This window comes from Pelobates fuscus, chromosome 7 (assembly GCF_036172605.1).
Source record: "Pelobates fuscus isolate aPelFus1 chromosome 7, aPelFus1.pri, whole genome shotgun sequence".
Taxonomy (NCBI): Eukaryota; Metazoa; Chordata; class Amphibia; order Anura; family Pelobatidae; genus Pelobates; species Pelobates fuscus.
The window spans coordinates 39,741,371-39,761,216 of NC_086323.1; the positions used below are offsets into that span (position 1 = coordinate 39,741,371).

Consider the following 19,846-nt stretch of genomic DNA (forward strand, 5'->3'; position numbering starts at 1 on the left):
TAAAGGAAACAGGGCCAAAGCCAGCAACTTCAGACTTGAATACAAGTAAGATTTTACTATATTTAGGTAGGCATGAGGGGAACGGGGGGGGGGGGGGGGGCTAGATGGTGATTTTAACCCTTTATCGTCAGGAATACATGTTTGTGTTCCTGACCCTATAGTGCTCCTTTAATGATCCAGTTGAGTTCAGATTTACAGGTTATGTTGCTGACAAAAATGTTTTAAAAAGCCTTTAATAATTATGCGGTCAATAAAGGGGCACTAGTAAGTTGGGAAATATCATCTAGACCCCAGAAAGTATTTGAAAACCAGAATAAGTTAAATGCACCCTTGGTAATTAAATATCTTGACATTATTACGATTATTACATTGACTTTATCTGATTGATTAGTTGATTAGGGACCAACAAAGTCAACAAATGAAGCAAGTTCTGTTGGTTTCCTAAGGTATTTAATTAACTTTTTAGGACTGACAAAGTGTCAAACACGGCTTTTGACATCCATGCGACCCCTTTTCCTTTTAGTTGATCTGAGACTTCTAAAGTTTCAATATTTTCTGCTAATAAATACAGTATTTCTTCTTGTGGTAAAATCCTCATTGAACTTACTGTGCTAAGTGTAAAGAAATATGAGAGAACCTGAAATGTCAAATGAAACATGATTAATTAATCAGTAAGGCCCATGTACGTCACATACTTTGAAAAAACAAAGAAACGTACAATTTTGCTGTAATTCTCATGATAACTAGTGCATAATTAAAAAAAAAAAAAAAAAAAATCATAACCACAAAAGCAAATTGCCTTTCAGAAGAAAATTGAAGAATTGATAAACTGGAAAGAGCTTTTGTAATTTTCTTCCAGTGTTTGCTGAAGCAGCAGGGTTGCTCCGACACAGCAGGCTACGTTCTAGGGAGTCATGTCTATAGATTTCTACTAAACGCTTGGAACATCCAATGTGTTGCTGACCTGAAGCAGAGCTATTATGGGCTTCAATAAACTGCAACAATGTCTCTAAAAATGCTCTTTTAACTATTTAAAAAAGATAGAAAGTATCAGTAACTGTCAATGCAGGCGCTGTGATAAATATATAATTCATATTTTTCCAATAACAGCACCAGAAAAACTGTATTCATTAACCAATACCCTGCTGTGGTCTTTTGGGCACTTGCGTTTTAAGAAAGAATAATGTGTAGCAATTAAAATCTTTGCAGGCTAATCTGAAATGAAAATAAAATAAAATAAAAAGTTTTAACAAAAAGACAAAGTCATCAAAAATTTAACAAGCACATATTTTGTTATTAAGTTTTTTTTTTTTTTTTTTAAATAATACATTTTGCAATAGAGTTGTTTCCACTGTTAAGACATTATTTTCTGTTTTCCCGCTGTCTCATTTGCAATTATGCAATGGATTTTGTTGGCTAAATAAAGTGTTTTATATATGGCAAAATCTGATTAAATGAACAAATGGAATGAGATTCATTTAGTCCTATTTGCAATACCTGTCTATTCTTAAAGGGGGGTTATTCCCTAAATAGTAATTTGTGGTGAGTGAGCACATGAAAAGACACTATAGTCACCCAATCAACTTTCGCTTAATTAATCAGTTTTGGTGTATAGTTCATGCTTCTGCAGTCTCACTGCTCAATTCTCTGCAATTTAGGAATTAAATTACTTTGTTTATGGAGCCCTAGACACACCTCCTTGCATGTGATTTACACACCCTTCCTAAACACTTCCTGTAAAAAGTTATCTAATGTTTACATTTCCTTTATTGCAAATTCTATTTAATTTTAAATTTCTCATCTCCTGCTCTGTTAATAGCTGATTGGACCTTGCTGTAGCCTCCTGTATATGTTTAAATTTCAATTTACAGAGCAGGAAAGGAAAATAAGCTACATGTGATTGAAAATGAATCCATTTTGTTTTCATGAAAACACTGAAGGCTTGATTTACAAGCTGTAATCACCAAAAATAATCTAACATTGTGATGTTCTTGTGTCTTTGCCTCTCTCTGGTGGAATGTGAAGCATCCCATAGGAGAGCACCAGTTCTTATTCAGAAGATTAAATAAGGCCCTTATACCCAGAAAACTGATACATTTCTGACTTGAATCCAACATCTACTCAGACCATGCAACAGGTTTAGTGAGCACATAGAAATACCAGCATTGCCAGTTTCTTATCTGTTTTGAAGGGGGGTGAACATACACAGCAATTAGAGAACTTTATAACTAGCTTAAGCCATTATGACAGGTACCAAGTACTGAAAATCTACACATCACCCACAACCACCCTTAACTCTTTAAGGACCACGGACGTACTAGGTACGTCTGACAAAATACATTCCTTATTACTTACACCATCGGTGTCGCTCCCGGTCTGGGGGTGCTGCCTGACAGCCCAGACAGTCCCCCCTCTGCAAATTAGGCCCCTGCGGGCCATGTGATCGCTCTAAAAGAGTGGTCACATGGCCTGCATTAGCCGTCCATGCATCTACCTGCACTGGGACTGCCTGAATTGACAGGCAGTCTCCCTGCTTCTGCAAAATGTTATATATGTATATACAGTCAGGTCCATAAATATTGGGACATCGACACAATTCTAATCTTTTTGGCTCTATACACCACCACAGTGGATTTGAAATTAAATGAACACGATGTGCTTTAACTGCAGACTTTCAGCTTTAATTTGAGGGTATTTACATTCAAATCAGCTGAACGGTGTAGGAATTACAACAGTTTGTATATGTGCCTCTCACTTTTTAAGGGACCAAAAGTAATGGGACAAATTAACAGTCATAAATCAAACTTTCACTTTTTAATACATGGTTGCAAATCCTTTGCAGTCAATTACAGCGTGAAGTCTGGAACGCATAGACATCACCAGACGCTGGGTTTCATCCTTGGTGATGCTCTGACAGGCCTCTACTGCAATTGTCTTCAGTTCCTGCTTGTTCTTGGGGCATTTTTTTTATTTATGACTGTTAATTTGTCCCATTACTTTTGGTCCCTTAAAAAGTATGAGGCACATATACAAACTGTTGTAATTCCTACACCGTTCACCTGATTTGGATGTACACATAAAGGACGTCATGGAACGCCCGGCAGATTTGGTGTGAGCAGGGTTAAATCCTTGCTCACACCAGGGAGCCTCAGTTATCAGTGGATACTTAAGGCTCGTCCTAGTCTGCTGGTCGATTTTTATTGGCCCCAGATTTTTTGAGGAGCTGCTGCGAGCGGCTCTTTAAAAAGGCATTTATATGCCTTTAAATAGATTGCGACGTGAGCAGGGTTAAATTCCTGCTAACACCACTAACTCTGGGTATCAATGGATATTTGTGGCTACTCATTTTTAGTGGCCCCAGGCTGACCAATGAGCTTTATACAGCGCTGGGACTCAGTGATTTTCTGTAGAACTGTGAGTGGAGACCCCCTCGAATAGCCTGTACCCAGCCAAGTGTAACCAGAGCTGGGCTTTTCCAGGTGCCCAGCATGGATTACAATGTAATTGTGCCATTTTCACATCTCATACACAATAGTTTCCAGTGCTTTATGACAGGCTCATTGTGTGGGTGTTGCACCTGAGGTCCCCCTATATTGAATTACCTGTAGACTCTGGCCATGAGCCGGGAGTTTGGAGTAAATCCCTTTGCAGTTTTGTTTCTGGTTTACCTTCTGTTATGTTCAGCAGCACAAATGTTTGATGTTGCATTACAGTGAGTACACTGTAACTCTATTATCTAATTATTATGATTTTACTGATTGCTTGATTATTATGTGCTGTGTCATAAGAATTGATAAATTACACAGCCTATAAATATTTGCTTTTCATTTAGGGTGTTAGCTTGACAAAGACCCACTGTGAAGTCGAAACGTTGCTGTTTACTTGGTTCCAATAAATTTGCCTTGCTGAGCGTTGGTGTGCCTGGACTTTTTTTTTTCTTTCTTGGATACAATATTGTGTGTGGATTGTGCGAGTCCCTGGTTTGGCTGTACCCAATTGTTTTGCTCTTCTTAATGAGTGCTGTTCCGTAATTTGGTCTAAACATCCTAAACAGAAGCAAAATGCATTTAAACCGGGGGGAAAAAAAAGAACAATCTGAAATCAATTAGATGCAGCACTGTTCAGCAGGAGTCTTATTTGAAGAAAATATATCTTTTTATGAATAAATCTACAGAACCGTAGACAAGCATGTTGTCACAATGCTTCTAAATAAATATATTAGATAATTCCATAGTCCAATGAACAAATACAGAAACAGATTTTCCGTGTTTCTTTGGGGTTGCGCAAATGTCTTTGTTCACATCTAATAACATATGGTGGGTTAATACATTTACACATTAGTTCAAATTGCTCTTTCAGGCTGATCGATCCCTGTTTGTACATTAGAAGCTTTGCTACAATTCAAACAACAAACAAAGCCCATTAGATTAATTTGTTTCAGTCACACTACTTTCTATGTGTTTATATCTATTATTCTGGCATAACAGTGTTTATTTTGTCATATCTGAAGCTGTCAAGGTAAATTTGCACAGTGGATACACTAGAACATATTATGTATATTCTATATATATATATTTGTATGTGTCCTGATGAAAGTTGCAATAAACATTTTATTCTTGGTAAGAAGTCACTGAAGTGCTTAATCTGGATTGCAGATTCCAATGAAATTTATATTTTTTATATTTTATATTTATATTTTTTATATATAGGTATCCTGACGAAAGTCCTGACATAGGACTGAAACATTGATCACTTTTGGCAGTTGCTGAATAAAGCTAAGTTTATTTTTTCACCTTATACGAAGTCCTTGGAGTGCTTTTCATACCTTCATATTTATTATCTGTGCCGATAAGCACCGGGCTATACATATTACTGTACTGGAGTGCAAGCATTGGACAATATTATATATATATATATATATATATATATATAGTGGGGAAATAAATGTGAAAGGTTATGGTGGGGAAAATGTGATTGAAAACCCCTTTCCACCTGAAGTCTGTGGATAGTTAATGCAATGTTAAACAAAAATCTGCACACCAGTCAAGCCATAAGACTTGCTTTTCCCACAGAAATCACAAATTTGCAGTGATGTTACTATCGCAAAGGATTTTGGGTGGGCATATGCAAATTAGCTCAACAAAGAATCACATTTTTGCCTCATTCCATTTTAAACATGGATTCCTTTGAGTCTGTGTTTGCTGTATACAACAGCTTTGAAACACAGCCAGTAACCAACCTCATGCTGGTGATTTGCATTAACAATGAAACCGTTGTCCATGAGTGGTTCACTGACTTTGCATCTTTTCCTAAGTTGTGTTTCAAAGCTGTTGTATACAGCAAACACAGACTCAAAGGAATCCATGTTTAAAATGGAATGAGGCAAAAATGTGATTCTTTGTTAAACTAATTTGCATATGCCCACCCAGAATCCTTTGCGGTAGTAACATCAATGCAAGTTTGTGATTTTTGTGCGAAAATCAAGTCTTATGGCTTGACTGGTGTGCAGATTTTTGTTTAACATTGTATTAGCTCTATCTATCTATCTATCTATCTATATACAGTTGTAAAAAAAAAATAATTCAACTCCCATTGAAAATCAGGTATATTGTCAAACTTTACAGACTTTCAGCTGTTTGCAATGAATAAATCAAACACAATGAATGCTTCCAATGGTTTTCCCAAATTCAACTGAACATGCAACTTATAATGACTTCACCATCTTAAAATTAGTCAACCCCTTCATGGTAAGCATATTTAGTATTTAGTAGAGCACCTTTTTGCTGTTATGACCTGCTACAAATCAGATGCATAGCCAGACACCAGCTTCTGGCAACATTTCTGAGGAATCTTAACCCATTGCTCATGAGCAATAGCCTCCAGTTCAGTAATATTCTTGGCATTGATTGCTGCAACTGCCTTCTTCAAATCCCACCAGACATTTTCTATGGGGTTCAAGTCAGGTGACTGTAATGGCCACTGTAGAATTTTCCAGGACTTCATCTACAACCAAGCTATAGTGGAATTTGAGGTATGCTAGGGGTCATGTTTTCTCCCAGGATTTCCAGATACTTCAATTAATCCATCTTACCTTCCACATGCTGCAGGTTTCTAGTGCCAGAGAATGCAAAGCAGCCCTGGAGCATCACCGAGCCACCATCATGCTCAACTGTAGGCAGAGTGTGCTGTTCGGTGTATGCTTCATTCTTCTCCCTCCAGACATAGCGCTGATCCATTGGGCTGAAAAGTTTCAGTTTTGGATTCATTGCTCCACAGAACAGAATCCCAACACTTGTGTGGCATATTTATATGATTTTGAGCATATTGGAGCTGACTTTTCTTGTGCTTTTTGGAAAGTAGTGGTTTACGTCTTGGAGTTCTGACATGGAAACCTTATGCGTTTAGTACGTGCCTTACTGTGCCCACTGAAACCTCACTGCCTGTTGCCACCAAGCCTTTCTGCAGGTCTTTTGCAGTCACTGAAGGGTTTTTCATAACCTACCCTCTCAGAAATCTGGTTGCAGTCATCGATAGCTTCTTTTTTCTGCCCCGTCCAGATAGTGTAACCACTTTGAACTTACAATCTATGCTTCCAGCTTCATCTCTAGGAACATACAGTGCCTTTGCTATCTTTTTGTATCTGTTTCATTGTGTGTTAATGGCAATGATCTATTCTTTGTGGACTATTCTTTTGACTTAGCCATATTTCTAACATTCATGCAAACTTGACACTCAACAAACCACTAGCCAGTTCAGTAATTTCAAGTGTTCCAGCTCAAGCCCTTCAATAGTTTCAACAGGTATACCTGTTTTGCATATTTGTGCTATTGTGAGGGATTTAAACATTTTAAGATGGGAAAAGTTATTATAAGTTGCATTTTCAGTTGAATTTGAAGTAGAGATTTCTGTAGATATTCCTTAACACCATCCATGTAACTTTGAAGAACCAGGTTATCAATCCCTTCTGCCATACGGAATGCAAGTGGTACATCTGCACTTGACCATGACTATACCTGCAGGTACGTGACATGCCAGTTACTGAACATAAAAGAAGCAAAATGTAAGACCACATAAAATAAAAATAACAATACTCATAAACTGTAAGAAAATAAGTAACATCATTACATCATTACATGAGGATTGTATAAGACATTGGTTTAGACTGTCTCCTATCCAGGCTGTAATACTAGCCAATTGTCAGAGGAGGAAGATATTCTTGTTTCCTAGACTATTCAAATATGGATGTGCAAATTTCATTCACCTCCCTACATTTCTGAGAGGCATTGTGCTGGAACCTGAGCTCCGGCTTGGCTTGCTTTTGAGCAATCTACAGAATGAGCAAACAATATGCACAGCACTTTTAACAGAACTGTTAATGTGATGGGACTGGACTTGAAAACAGAAGTTTATGGAATAATATCAGAATCCACTCACCAGAATGAAAGGGTTCTGGCAGATTTCTGAATGGATTTACAGCAGTTGCAGGAAGTTTAAGTGTATCTTTTTTTTTTAAAAAAAAAATTGTTTAGATTGCATATTTTGTCAGTGTCATTACACATGTTGGGACTTCTTATAAAATTTAAATTGCAATAAATGCAGTTTTTTTTTGTATTTGTTTGAGGCTGAAATCTAATTTATTTTACCTAGTTTTACCCAACAAGCCATGTAGGCTTGTCCAGAAGGGCAGCTAGGGCAGGTCCCCATCAGTTTTTGTTGCAAAAATATATGTCAATAAAGGTTTGTAACTTTTTTGTGTGTAAACTTACATCTTTGAGATGTGTCTGATTAAACATGTGTTGTTGCAGATTCCCTCCCCTATGCCTTTTTATGCCACTCTATTGCTGATAGGGAGAGTTGAATAAAGCAATGGTTGTTTGCTCAATCATCTAATTAAATCCCATGAGAAGTGTGAATTACCATCACTGGCTGTGTGACACCCACCTGCTCTTCCTAATGTATCCTTTTTGGGCAGTAAATATGCTGCCCTAAAAGACAGGCCTGTCGACTGGGCTACGATTGGCTGTTAGTTCCAGGGTGGAGTTGGTAGAACTGTTTATCCTGTGATGCAGCCTCTATTTGCATTGCACTGCATTGTTTAAGCTTGGATGCTTCTGAACCACAGTGTGAAAAGTAAAGATACACTGTCTGACAGCCCTCCCCAGCTCCATGCTTTGAATGCATATCTGCACTTTTTCTCCTGCAGTTTCTGATAAGCCCTCCTCACCTTGCTCTGATTCTCCCCCTCCCTCACTCTCTCCCCTGCTGACAGCTCCCCACTGCAGCCCTCCCCCCTCCACTTTAGTGCTGCAGTTCTGGCTGACTACTAGTCCCATAGACTCAACCTTTCAGCTGGTTAACAGGGTTATTCACTAAAGTCAGAATTGCCAGTAATTCAAACAGAATTTCAAAATTTCGTTTCAACTGGTCGATGCAGAAACAAATCCTTAAGTGAATTAATAGCAATTATCACTTTAGTGAATAGTCCTGTGAGTGTCTTGTGAGTGTGAAAAAGTTAATATATTTGAACTGGAGTGATACTGGTAAGACATAAGAGTCATAAATCATGAAAAAAAAATTCCTACAATAATAAGTATATATATATAAACATATATCACCCCAAGATAGAAGGCTGCACAGTGGCACAGCAAGCAATTTACATAAGTGAAAAAAATGTGAAACAGGGGTTCAAACCTCACTAGAGCCAATCATGGAGCATTTCTTAAAATTTCCCCACCCTAAAGGAATGCCTCGATGAGTATTTCTGACCTGGCAATGAACCTTTTGAGGTGGGCATGGAGGTGGGCATGGACATCCTGCGTAGGAGTCCAAGATGTCTCCTCTGGTCCATACACTATAGCCTGCCTCCATATAACCATGAATCTATGATTTGGGACTTTGTATTATTCATAATTAAAGGGATACTATAGTCACCAAAATAACTTTAGCACGATGAAAGAGTTTTGGTGTATAGATCATGTCCCTGCACTCTCACAGCTCGGTTCCCTACCATTTAGGAGTTAAATCCCTTCTTTTTTTTTGCAGTCCTTGCTTGTGACAATTCTACTAAACAATGCCTGTAAGATAGATCTAATGTTTAAACTTTATTTATTGCACAGAGTGTTTAATTTAGATTTTAACATTTACTCTGCTAAGAGCCTGCTACAGCTTGCAGGACCCTCGTGTGTGATTAAAGTTCAATTAACAAAGCAGGAGATAAAAACTTCTAAAACAAGTGTGATCTGAAACCATGTTTTGACATCATGAAAGCTGTGTCAGCTACAGTCAGGGAAAGTGTACCTATGCCTCATAAACAGTAACAATACTGATTTAAAGTCCTAGATGCCAGAAAATTAAGCATTGAGTTTGTGGCGTCATGATCTATACAACAAATATGCTTCTTTAAGCTAAAGTTGTTTTGGTGACTTTAGCAACCCTTTCAGTGGGATCCACAATGTTGTCAAAACAGTATAGCCCTGAACGATCCCATGCCAAAATCAAACAACTCCTGGGGAATAAGGATTTTACAGAGTGCCTAATGCTAAATAAACATGCTATTTTGTTTTGATAAAATGTTTAAAGACAAGCATACCACGACAGTCTAAAATGTAATTGCTTAAAATATATAAGCTGCGTCTTTCCAACACATTCCTTTTCTTCCGTTGAACACAACTTCCTCACTATTATTCCACAATTTGCATGCAGTTATGGCTCAAGAATCCGCCATTTTGTTTTCCTACTGAGTCCCGTTTGATCCCCTTGACATCTTTTAGCACAAAATCCTTTGACTGTTCCTCTTGAGCCGGAGAAAAGAGGATTAATATTTGAGAATCTGTCTTTTCTTGTGTGTGGGAAGGGGTGTCATTCTTTTTATAATAATTTATTTATAACATTTTATATATATCTCACTGAGCTGTTGGAGGCATCTCTCCTTGAATTCTCATATGTTTCTTCATCTTTCACCCATTAGAGAGTCATGATATATCCTAAAGAGGAATGAATTCAGATGCATGATTTATCTACATAAACCCATGCATAGACATTTGCTATAGACACTATTATTCTAAAAGAAAAGTGTTCTTTTAGAATAATATCCTGTGTTTAGCTTACCTGAGGATCACTATATTACACTACTATAATCATGAGGCATCGCAGCAGGTGTCAAAGCTTGATATCAATAAACATAGCGTACCGCAGAGAAAGCTTCATTGTATCTTCGAAAGATATTTCTGCAAAGACGTTCAAGATCCAATTAAAAACAAAAACAAAAAAAAAACAAGAAAGAATCTTTCAAGAAAAACTACAGAATGTAAACTTGAATTCTCACAGATTATTAACCTTTCACGTGCCAGACTGACAAACTGTACAAGGTACAGCATACAGCATAGTGTAACAAATTAATTTGGTAATTTATGGACTAGCTTTTATTGCTGTCATGTAAATTATGGGTAAGTATCTATTTAATAGACTTCCTTTCATCTTATGTTTAATACCTCCTACCTAAACAGTCGAGAAGCTACCAACACTAGTGATGTCGCGAACATAAAATTTTCCGTTTGCGAACGGCGAACGCGAACTTCCGCAAATGTTCGCGAACGGGCGAACCGGGCGAACCGCCATATACTTCAATAGGCAGGCGAATTTTAAAACCCACAGGGACTCTTTCTGGCCACAATAGTGATGGAAAAGTTGTTTCAAGGGGACTAACACCTGGACTGTGGCATGCCGGAGGGGGATCCATGGCAAAACTCCCATGGAAAATTACACAGTTGATGCAGAGTCAGGACCTAACATTCCTAAATTGTTTGGAATAACGTGCTTTAAAAAAAGGGGTGATGTTGTATCGATCAGGTAGTGTAAGGGTTACGCCCGCTTCACAGTGACAGACCAAACTCCCCGTTTAACGCACCGCAAACAACCGCAAACAGTCCATTTGCACAACCGCAAACTCCCCATTTTCACAAGGTTGGATACCAAGCTAGCCATTTCCCGTTCCTTGTCCTCACTGATGTAATTGAAGGTCTCTTCCTCCACCCAGCCACGTACAACACCAAGGGTCCCCAAAAGGTGACAACAAGCCCCCTGTATTTTTTTTAAATGTACACTACTGTTACACCAGATATGAGTTGCACTGGTGTGACACTGTGCCCTGGCAGGCCCTGAAACGCACACGTGTGAAGGAAACTGACTGCTATTATTTCACAAATTTTATATAGCATTTTATGTTTGTTTGAGACCACCTTAAAAATATTGGATATCACTAAAAATCATGATCACTATATACTTTCTCTACAAACCTCTAAAACGAACCAAACTACTCATCCATCCGCTATACCACTTTATCCCACCTAGAACTAGTGCCCAGTTAAAATACTTGACTCTTACTTACCCACACTCAGTCATGCCACACACATTTCACCACTACTCTCACTGAATCCCTTTGACTACAGCTAAATTCATCTTCTACATCAGAACACTACTCCTAAGATTGGGTTGAATCCATGTCTCGGGTCTTTCATTTAGAATAGGGGCAGCTTCGGTCTCCTTCAACACTGACACTCCAGTGAATATTATTAAAAGATTGGGCAGATGGATATCCTCAGTCTACAACCGATATATTCCTCATCCCGAGAAAGAAATGAGGAAAGCTTTTAAAAGTTTGGCTTTGTAAATTTGATGCAATAAGTATGTTTTTCTTTAATACCTTTTCACCCTCTTTGCATGAACCCAATTTACATATATTACTAATATGTTTCTGAACATATATATTATATTATTCACTCACTCACTCACTCACTCTCTGGGCCGGCCTAAGACATCATGCTGCCTAGTTCCAACGATAAATAACTATGGGGGATAATGTATGATAAACACAGGTTACTGGCTATGGGGAGGATAATGTATAATAAGCACAGGTTACTGGCTATGGGGGGATAATGTATAATAAACACAGGTTACTGGCTATGGGAGGATAATGTATAATAAACACAGGTTGTTACTGGCTATGGAGGATAATGTATAATAAACACAAACACAAAAAAAAAATACAAAAAATAAAAATAAAGAATGCAGCTTCAGAATTCATCTAAATTGTATGCTGTCTAGGAGGTGGGAGGAACTGAGAGGGAGGATCTGCTGCTGATTTGCTGGAATGTGTCTGCTGACTGTGAGGTACAGGGTCAAAGTTTACTCAATGATGACGAATAGGGGGCGGACCGAACATCGCATATGTTCGCCATCCCTGATGAACGCGAACAAGCTATGTTCGCCAGGAACAATTCACCAGCGAACCGTTCGGGACATCACTAACCAACACACATCCTAGCTGTAATACATCATACTTACATATAAACCTTCACCTTTAGACATGCTAGCACACCCTCAAACACTCTGGCTCTAATACATGTTATCAATTACTCACCCTTAAACATATACTGTACAGCCTTGTGCATAAGAGCATTTCTGGGAAGCTTCTACCCTACCTGAGTAGAATGCTCTCCCCAGCTGTTCCCACCTCTTATAACCTCTGATCCAGTGAAAGCACGATATTTAGCATACCGCAAAACAAAAATAAAGTGGCTTGATCCTCCTTTTACTACAGAGCACCGCAATTATGGAATAACCTCAGGGACACAGTCAAATCTTCATTCAATCTAAAATCTTTTAAGAGATCTATGGCAATATACCTCAGCACAGAATGCACCTGTCATGGTTGAATATAGTTATTACCTGTTATGTATTACATTTATATACAGTTGCAAGAAAAAGTATGTGAACCCTTTGGAATGATATGGATTTCTGCACAAATTGGTCATAAAATGTGATCTGATCATCATCTAAGTCACAACAATAGACAATCACAGTCTGCTTAAACTATTAACAAACAAAGAATGGAATGTTGCCATGTTTTTATTGAACACACCATGTAAACATTCACAGTGCAGGTGGAAAAAGTATGTGAAACCCTAGACTAATGACATCTCCAAGAGCTAATTGGAGTGAGATGTCAGCCAACTGGAGTCCAATCAATGAGATGAGATAGGAGGTGTTGGTTACAGCTGCCCTGCCCTATAAAAAACACACATCAGTTCTGGGTTTGCTTTTCACAAGAAGCATTGCCTGATGTGAATGATGCCTTGCACAAAAGAGCTCTCAGAAGACCTACGATTAAGAATTGTTGACTTGCATAAAGCTGGAAAGGGTTATAAAAGTATCTCCAAAAGCCTTGCTGTTCATTAGTCCACGGTAAGACAAATTGTCTGTAAATGGAGAAAGTTCAGCACTGCTGCTACTCTCCCTAGGAGAAGCCGTCCTGTAAAGATGACTGCAAGAGCACAGCGCAGACTGATCAATGAGGTGAAGAAGAATCCTAGAGTGTCAGCTAAAGACTTACAAAAGTCACTGGCAAATGCTAACATCCCTGTTAGCGAATCTACAATACGTAAAACACTAAACAAGAATGGATTTCATGGGAGGATACCAGAGAGGAAGCCACTGCTGTCCAAACAAAACATTGCTGCACGTTTACAGTTTGCACAAGAGCACCTGGATGTTCCACAGCAGTACTGGCAAAATATTCTGTGGACAGATGAAACCAAAGTTGAGTTGTTTGGAAGAAACACACAACACTATATGTGGCGAAAAAGAGGCACATCACACCAACATCAAAACCTCATCCCAACTGTGAAGTATGGTGGTGGGGGCATCATGGTTTGGGGCTGCTTTGCTGCATCAGGGCCTGGACGGATTGCTATCATCGAAGGAAAAATGAATTCCCAAGTTTATCAAGACATTTTGCAGGAGAACTTAAGGCCATCTGTCTACCAGCTGAAGCTCAACAGAAGATGGGTGTTGCAACAGGACAATGACCCAAAGCATAGAAGTAAATCAACAACAGTATGGCTTAAACAGAAGAAAATACGCCTTCTGAAGTGGCCCAGTCATAGTCCTGACCTCAACCCAATTGAGATGCTGTGGCATGACCTCAAGAAAGCGATTCACACCAGACATCCCAAGGATATTGCTGAACTGAAACAGTTCTGTAAAGAGGAATGGTCAAGAATTACAACTGCAACTACAGGAAATGTTTGGTTGAAGTTATTGCTGCCAAAGGAGGTTCAACCAGTTATTAAATCCAAGGGTTCACATACTTTTTCCACTTGCACTGTGAATGTTTACATGGTGTGTTCAATAAAAACATGGCAACATTTCATTCTTTGTGTGTTATTAGTTTAAGCAGACTGTGATTGTCTATTGTTGTGACTTAGATGATGATCAGATCACATTTTATGACCAATTTGTGCAGAAATCCATATCATTCCAAAGGGTTCACATACTTTTTCTTGCAACTGTATGTGTGTATGTAAATATAGCTTGTATATTGTATTTTTGTAATATTGTATCCTATTGTAACAATGCAATGTTTTGTGGACAAAGACCCAGGACATACTTGAAAACGAGAGAAATCTCAATGTATCCATCCTGGTAAAATAATTTATAAATAAATAAATAAATCCTCCATGTAGGTTTACAAATACAGACGCTCACCTCATAAATTAGCCTATACAGTATGTCTAGATGCATGAATTCTTAATCTCAATTATGCATTCACAGATACATGCAGGTCAAAAGTATCACAAGAGCCAGTGACCAGTCTGTTGGCCAGAATCAGGGAAAGGGCCTCCAGGCAGCACAGGAATATCATATTCTGCTCGGGCCAGTGATATACTCAATGGGCTACAATATCAGAGTTATTCAGATCAGCCATAGATAAACCATGTTTTAGCAGTCAAAAGTCTGCCAGTTTGCTCACTAGACCATGGAGGATCATGTATCGACCTGCAAATGTAAATATTTTTCAACAACTGCAGACACATTGATGAGTTGACAAACTTTTTAAAATGTTCTTGTTTTAGCTTAAAATATGAAACTCCATGGTCAGTTAGTGGCAATTTGCACTGTAGTGATTAACTACATCTATCTACAAATATTTGTCTTTATTTAGACACGGTTGTTTACTTATCGGTGAATTGTCAAGAATTCACTACAGAATTACACATTTTGTTAAAATAAAACTAAACTAGAATAATTCTCTAAGTCAGCTATGTTTCCTCTGCTGTTTTGACTTTAAATTTGCAATTCACTTTCAGTTCAGCGAAAACTACCGAAAGTAATTGTTTCATAATCTGTCCATGTTTCCTGTTACTCCATTCACTGTCATGTTTTTTTGTTTTTGTTCGATTTCTCTAAAAAACTTTACCAGCACATTCAAGGCAATTAGAGAATCACATTCCTCCAGATACATCAGTTCTAACAAAATAAAACAACAAAGTGGTTTTATTAAAACATACAGAGAGCACAAAACACATAAAAGAATACTTATACATAATAAAATATATACATAGACAATTATACAGCAGGAGGTACAATACAATGCTAAATCCTGGTAATCATTTCGAAGCTCCTAAAAAAATGTAGGCTTTGTAAAAAAAAATAATGGCCAATAATATATAAAATTGATATTATAATCTGGAATCTGTTTATGCGGTCAAACTTGACAATAGCGTGACTGGTAGTTGACCGTATTGGTTTCAGGAATGCATATTCTATATTTGCTTATAAGTAATTACATCTCCTAGACAATGAAGAGAATACCTTGTAACTCATTGGTATGTAAATATCATAGATGGTATTCAAGGATATCATTTTTCAATGTAGGGTAATAGCTTCTTGATCCAAGGATAAATCTGACTGCCACTCTGGGATTAAGAAGGAATTTTTTCCTAGATTGTTGCAAAATTGGAAGTGCTTCAAACTGGGTTTTTTTTTTACCTTCTTTTGGATCAACAGCAAAAAACAAATGTGAGGAAGGCTGAACTTGATGGACGCAAGTCTCTTTTCAGCTACGTAACTATGTAACTATGTATTTAATATAATTTGTCTATTTCATAAAAAAATAGATGTTGTTGAACAATGGTTCTCAACCCATTTCTGAAAGTTTTTTGGTTTTTTTGTCAGCCTTGCACTGGAACCAAACTGGATAATGGTGGACTGTTAGTGTTCCTCTGTTGGGAACCACTGGTGTAGAAAATTGGTATTCAAATAAGCAAACACCTGCTTTTAGTGAGTTAGAACTGTTTGTAATTCACTTCCTGTGCTCTATCTAACAATGGCTCATCGGAGATGTAGTTTGCTAACATGAACATTTAAATACCACAGGGCCCCCAACAGTCCCAAGTTCAGGATCCTGTCCTGCCAACCTAATTTAGTTCCTTGGTACCAATGCAAAAGTCCAATATTAGAGGGACTCTCCAGACAGAGGATTTTACTCACCTGGTTCCAGCACCGGGAGCCTCGTGAAGCCGCGCCCCCTATTTCGTCAAAATGACAAAATAGGGTGGCGTGAGCAGGGAGCAATCAGATGCTTCCATTTGGAAGCGTCATTGCTCCCGTGTGCGCATGCGTGGCTTTGCCGCACATGCGCACATACTTCAGAGGGCAGCATTCATGACGCCCTCTGAAGTCCTGAGCGCACTACCGCGCATGCGTGCGGTGTGCGCGGCCACGAGCTGAGCTAACTGACAGCTCAGCTCGCGGTCTTTGCCCGCCCTCTCTCCTCTGCTGACAGGCTGGAGAGAGAAGGCGCGCACACAGTGCCTTCTCTCTCCTGCACACGTCAGACGTATTTTAATATGTCTGACATGTACAAGGCCTTTTTAGGGCCCTACATGATAGGAAGTCCATCTGGTGGCCGTCTGAGTGACGGCCACTGGAGGTATTCCTATCAATCAATGTAAACACTGTATTTTCTCTGAAAATACAGTGTTTACATTAGATTGCCTGCAGGGAGCTATAGATCTCACCTGAACAAATACATTAAGCTGTAGTTGTTCAGGTGACTATAGTGTCCCTTTAATGTGTTTATTTATAGGATACCATGCCATATGCAAGATGTAGTAAGTCTTCAAAGGTGGAGAGCTTTACTAGTATCCATCATTCACTTTAAAAAAAAAAACTCACTCTTTTTGTGCAGCAGTAAAATTCAAACAGAAGAAGATAATATTGCATGTTACACTGCAAAATGTTTTACTCTGCCAGAACCAGCTCTTAATCAATACATTCAGATGTGTCTGACATCATAATTTAACAGAAAACTGCTTAAAAACATATATTCCTATAAATAATTTCAACAAGTACGTACTGTAATATTCTTTTGTATTTAAACATCCTAATAATAGGTTTTACTTTGCAAAATCTTCGGAGGTGGGATTGCTTACTACCACCACTGAAAACTGTTGACATCATATTGACTGATTACAATGTTATGATTCATATATCTGGACAGTCAGCATTATTTAAAATTATGAAAATCACAAAGTTTTCAGGTCTCTTAAAACAGTCTGAATTGTCTCACAGGTCAATATTTTGAAAAACAGAATTCTTTACACTTAACGTTCTTTGTATAGAAGACATTTCATTTCTCTTATTATTCGTATAGTAGAATTAGATAATGGAATTAACCCAGGTAGGACAGTTATGACTCACTGGTACTGAAGTGATTAAATCGGTCAAGGTAAACTAACTTTCACTATTATGGTGCAACCCACTCTGAGAGAATGAAGTGATTTTTTTATCCATTATTTAAAAAAAAAAAAAAAAAAAGAGTCATTGTTATGGAATCACAAAAAGGGCCATGCTGGTTCAATGGTGTGGTTGTCTCATATAATTTGCGTTTATTGGGTGAGAAATCCCGACTTGTCCATTGGTCCATTATTTGAGAAAGGCAGAACAGCACGGCACATTTTTGAACAATCTGTAGTATTCCTCTTGGATCTATAAAAAGCAGACAACATTTAACATCGTTTCATTTAGGGACAGAAGTGATAACATTACTGTGGCGCGTCTTGTGTGACCCGTCTGTTAAAGGAGTATTGTCATTATTATTATTATTTCAAATAAAAGATTACATGCGTTATATGTTATTTGTGTATTATTTTGTGTAATTATAATTACATGTTTTTAATTAATCTCCTGGCTTATTTTTGCTATATGGGGGTGGCCATATTTTGAGTTCTTGGGTCGGAAGTACCATTTATCTGCCAAGACCAGGCACATTTTGATGGTCTGAAACTGTCCCAACAGTGCTTGTGCATGATGTCAGCATTGGTGAACACACACTATTTGTTCATTACCAGCACATTTTTGGGTCACTAATCATAACCTCCACCACAGAGCAGGGGTAAACACAAAGATGCATTGAAAATAGGTATTTATTTAACATATAGAATGTGACGGCAGATAAGAACCATGCGGCCCATCTAGTCTGCCCAGTTTTCTAAATACTTTCATTAGTCCCTGGCATTATCTTATAGTTAGGATAGCCTTATGCCTATCCCACGCATGCTTAAACTCCTTTACTGTGTTAACCTCTACCACTTCAGCTGGAAGGGTATTTCATGCATCCACTACCCTCTCAGTAAAGTAATACTTCCTGATATTATTTTTAAACCTTTGTCCCTCTAATTTAAGACTATGTCCTCTGGTTGTGGTAGTTTTTCTTCTTTTAAATATAGTCTCCTCCTTTACTGTGTTGATTCCCTTTATGTATTTAAATGTTTCTATCATATCCCCCCTGTCTCGTCTTTCCTCCAAGCTATACATGTTAAGATCATTTAACCTTTCCTGGTAAGTTTTATCCTGCAATCCATGAACCAGTTTAGTAGCCCTTCTTTGAACTCTCTCTAAGGTATCAATATCCTTCTGAAGATATGGTCTCCAGTACTGTGTACAGTACTCCAAGTGAGGTCTCACCAGTGTTCTGTACAATGGCATGAGCACTTCCCTTTTTCTACTGCTAATACCTCTCCCTATACAACCAAGCATTCTGCTAGCATTTCCTGCTGCTCTATTACATTGTCTGCCTACCTTTAAGTCCTCAGAAATAATCACCCCTAAATCCCTTTCCTCAGATGTTGAGGTTAGGACTCTATCAAATATTCTGTACTCTGCCCTTGGGTTTTTACGTCCAAGATGCATTATCTTGCACTTATCAACATTAAATGTCAGTTGCCACAACTCGGACCATTTTTCTAGTTTACCTAAATCATTAGCCATTTGGCTTATCCCTCCTGGAACATCAACCCTGTTACATATCTTAGTATCATCCGCAAAAAGACACACCTTACCATCAAGACCTTCTGCAATATCACTAATAAAAATATTAAAGAGAATGGGTCCAAGTACAGATCCCTGAGGTACCCCACTGGTGACAAGCCCAAGCTTTGAATATACTCCATTGACTACAACCCTCTGTTGCCTGTCACTCAGCCACTGCCTTACCCATTCAACAATATTGGAATCCAAACTCAAAGATTGTAGTTTATTGATAAGCCTTCTATGTGCAACAGTGTCAAAAGCCTTACTGAAATCTAGGTAAGCAATGTCTACTGCACCACCCTGATCTATAATTTTAGTTACCCAAAATATGCATTAGAAAATAATACACATGTAGACTATTATACATTTAATCTCTTTTTTTTTTAGTATTGAAAATTAATTACACTTTTCCTTTAAGGTTCAAAACTGAACTTTCATTTCAAATACATAAGGACAAGAAACATCCACTTATGTAATACATAATACAAATGACTCTATACATTATTTGCAATATTGCCAACAAATGCAATGAATGAATTAAAAACCGTATGTGCTTTTTGAGGATTTTATCTTTAGCATTTAAATCCCAGTACCCAAACTAGTTATGGGATACTCCAGCAATCAAGATTCTATTAAACCCTGGCTGCATGTGATTGGAATCATAGTCCATAAAATCTTTAGTGTCAAACACCTC

The 19,846-nt window shown here is 38.0% G+C and overlaps 1 protein-coding gene across 1 annotated transcript in view; it reads right to left on the bottom strand.

Annotated features, from left to right (window-relative positions):
- Positions 1-17,656: 17,656 nt before the first annotated feature.
- Positions 17,657-19,846, bottom strand: part of ADGRL4 (adhesion G protein-coupled receptor L4) — a 160,057-nt gene continuing 157,867 nt past the window's right edge. The window contains exon 16 of the mRNA XM_063427971.1: positions 17,657-17,829. Within this exon, the coding sequence (XP_063284041.1) occupies positions 17,767-17,829 (63 nt within the window). The 3' untranslated portion in view covers positions 17,657-17,766. The remainder of the gene's footprint in view (positions 17,830-19,846) is intronic.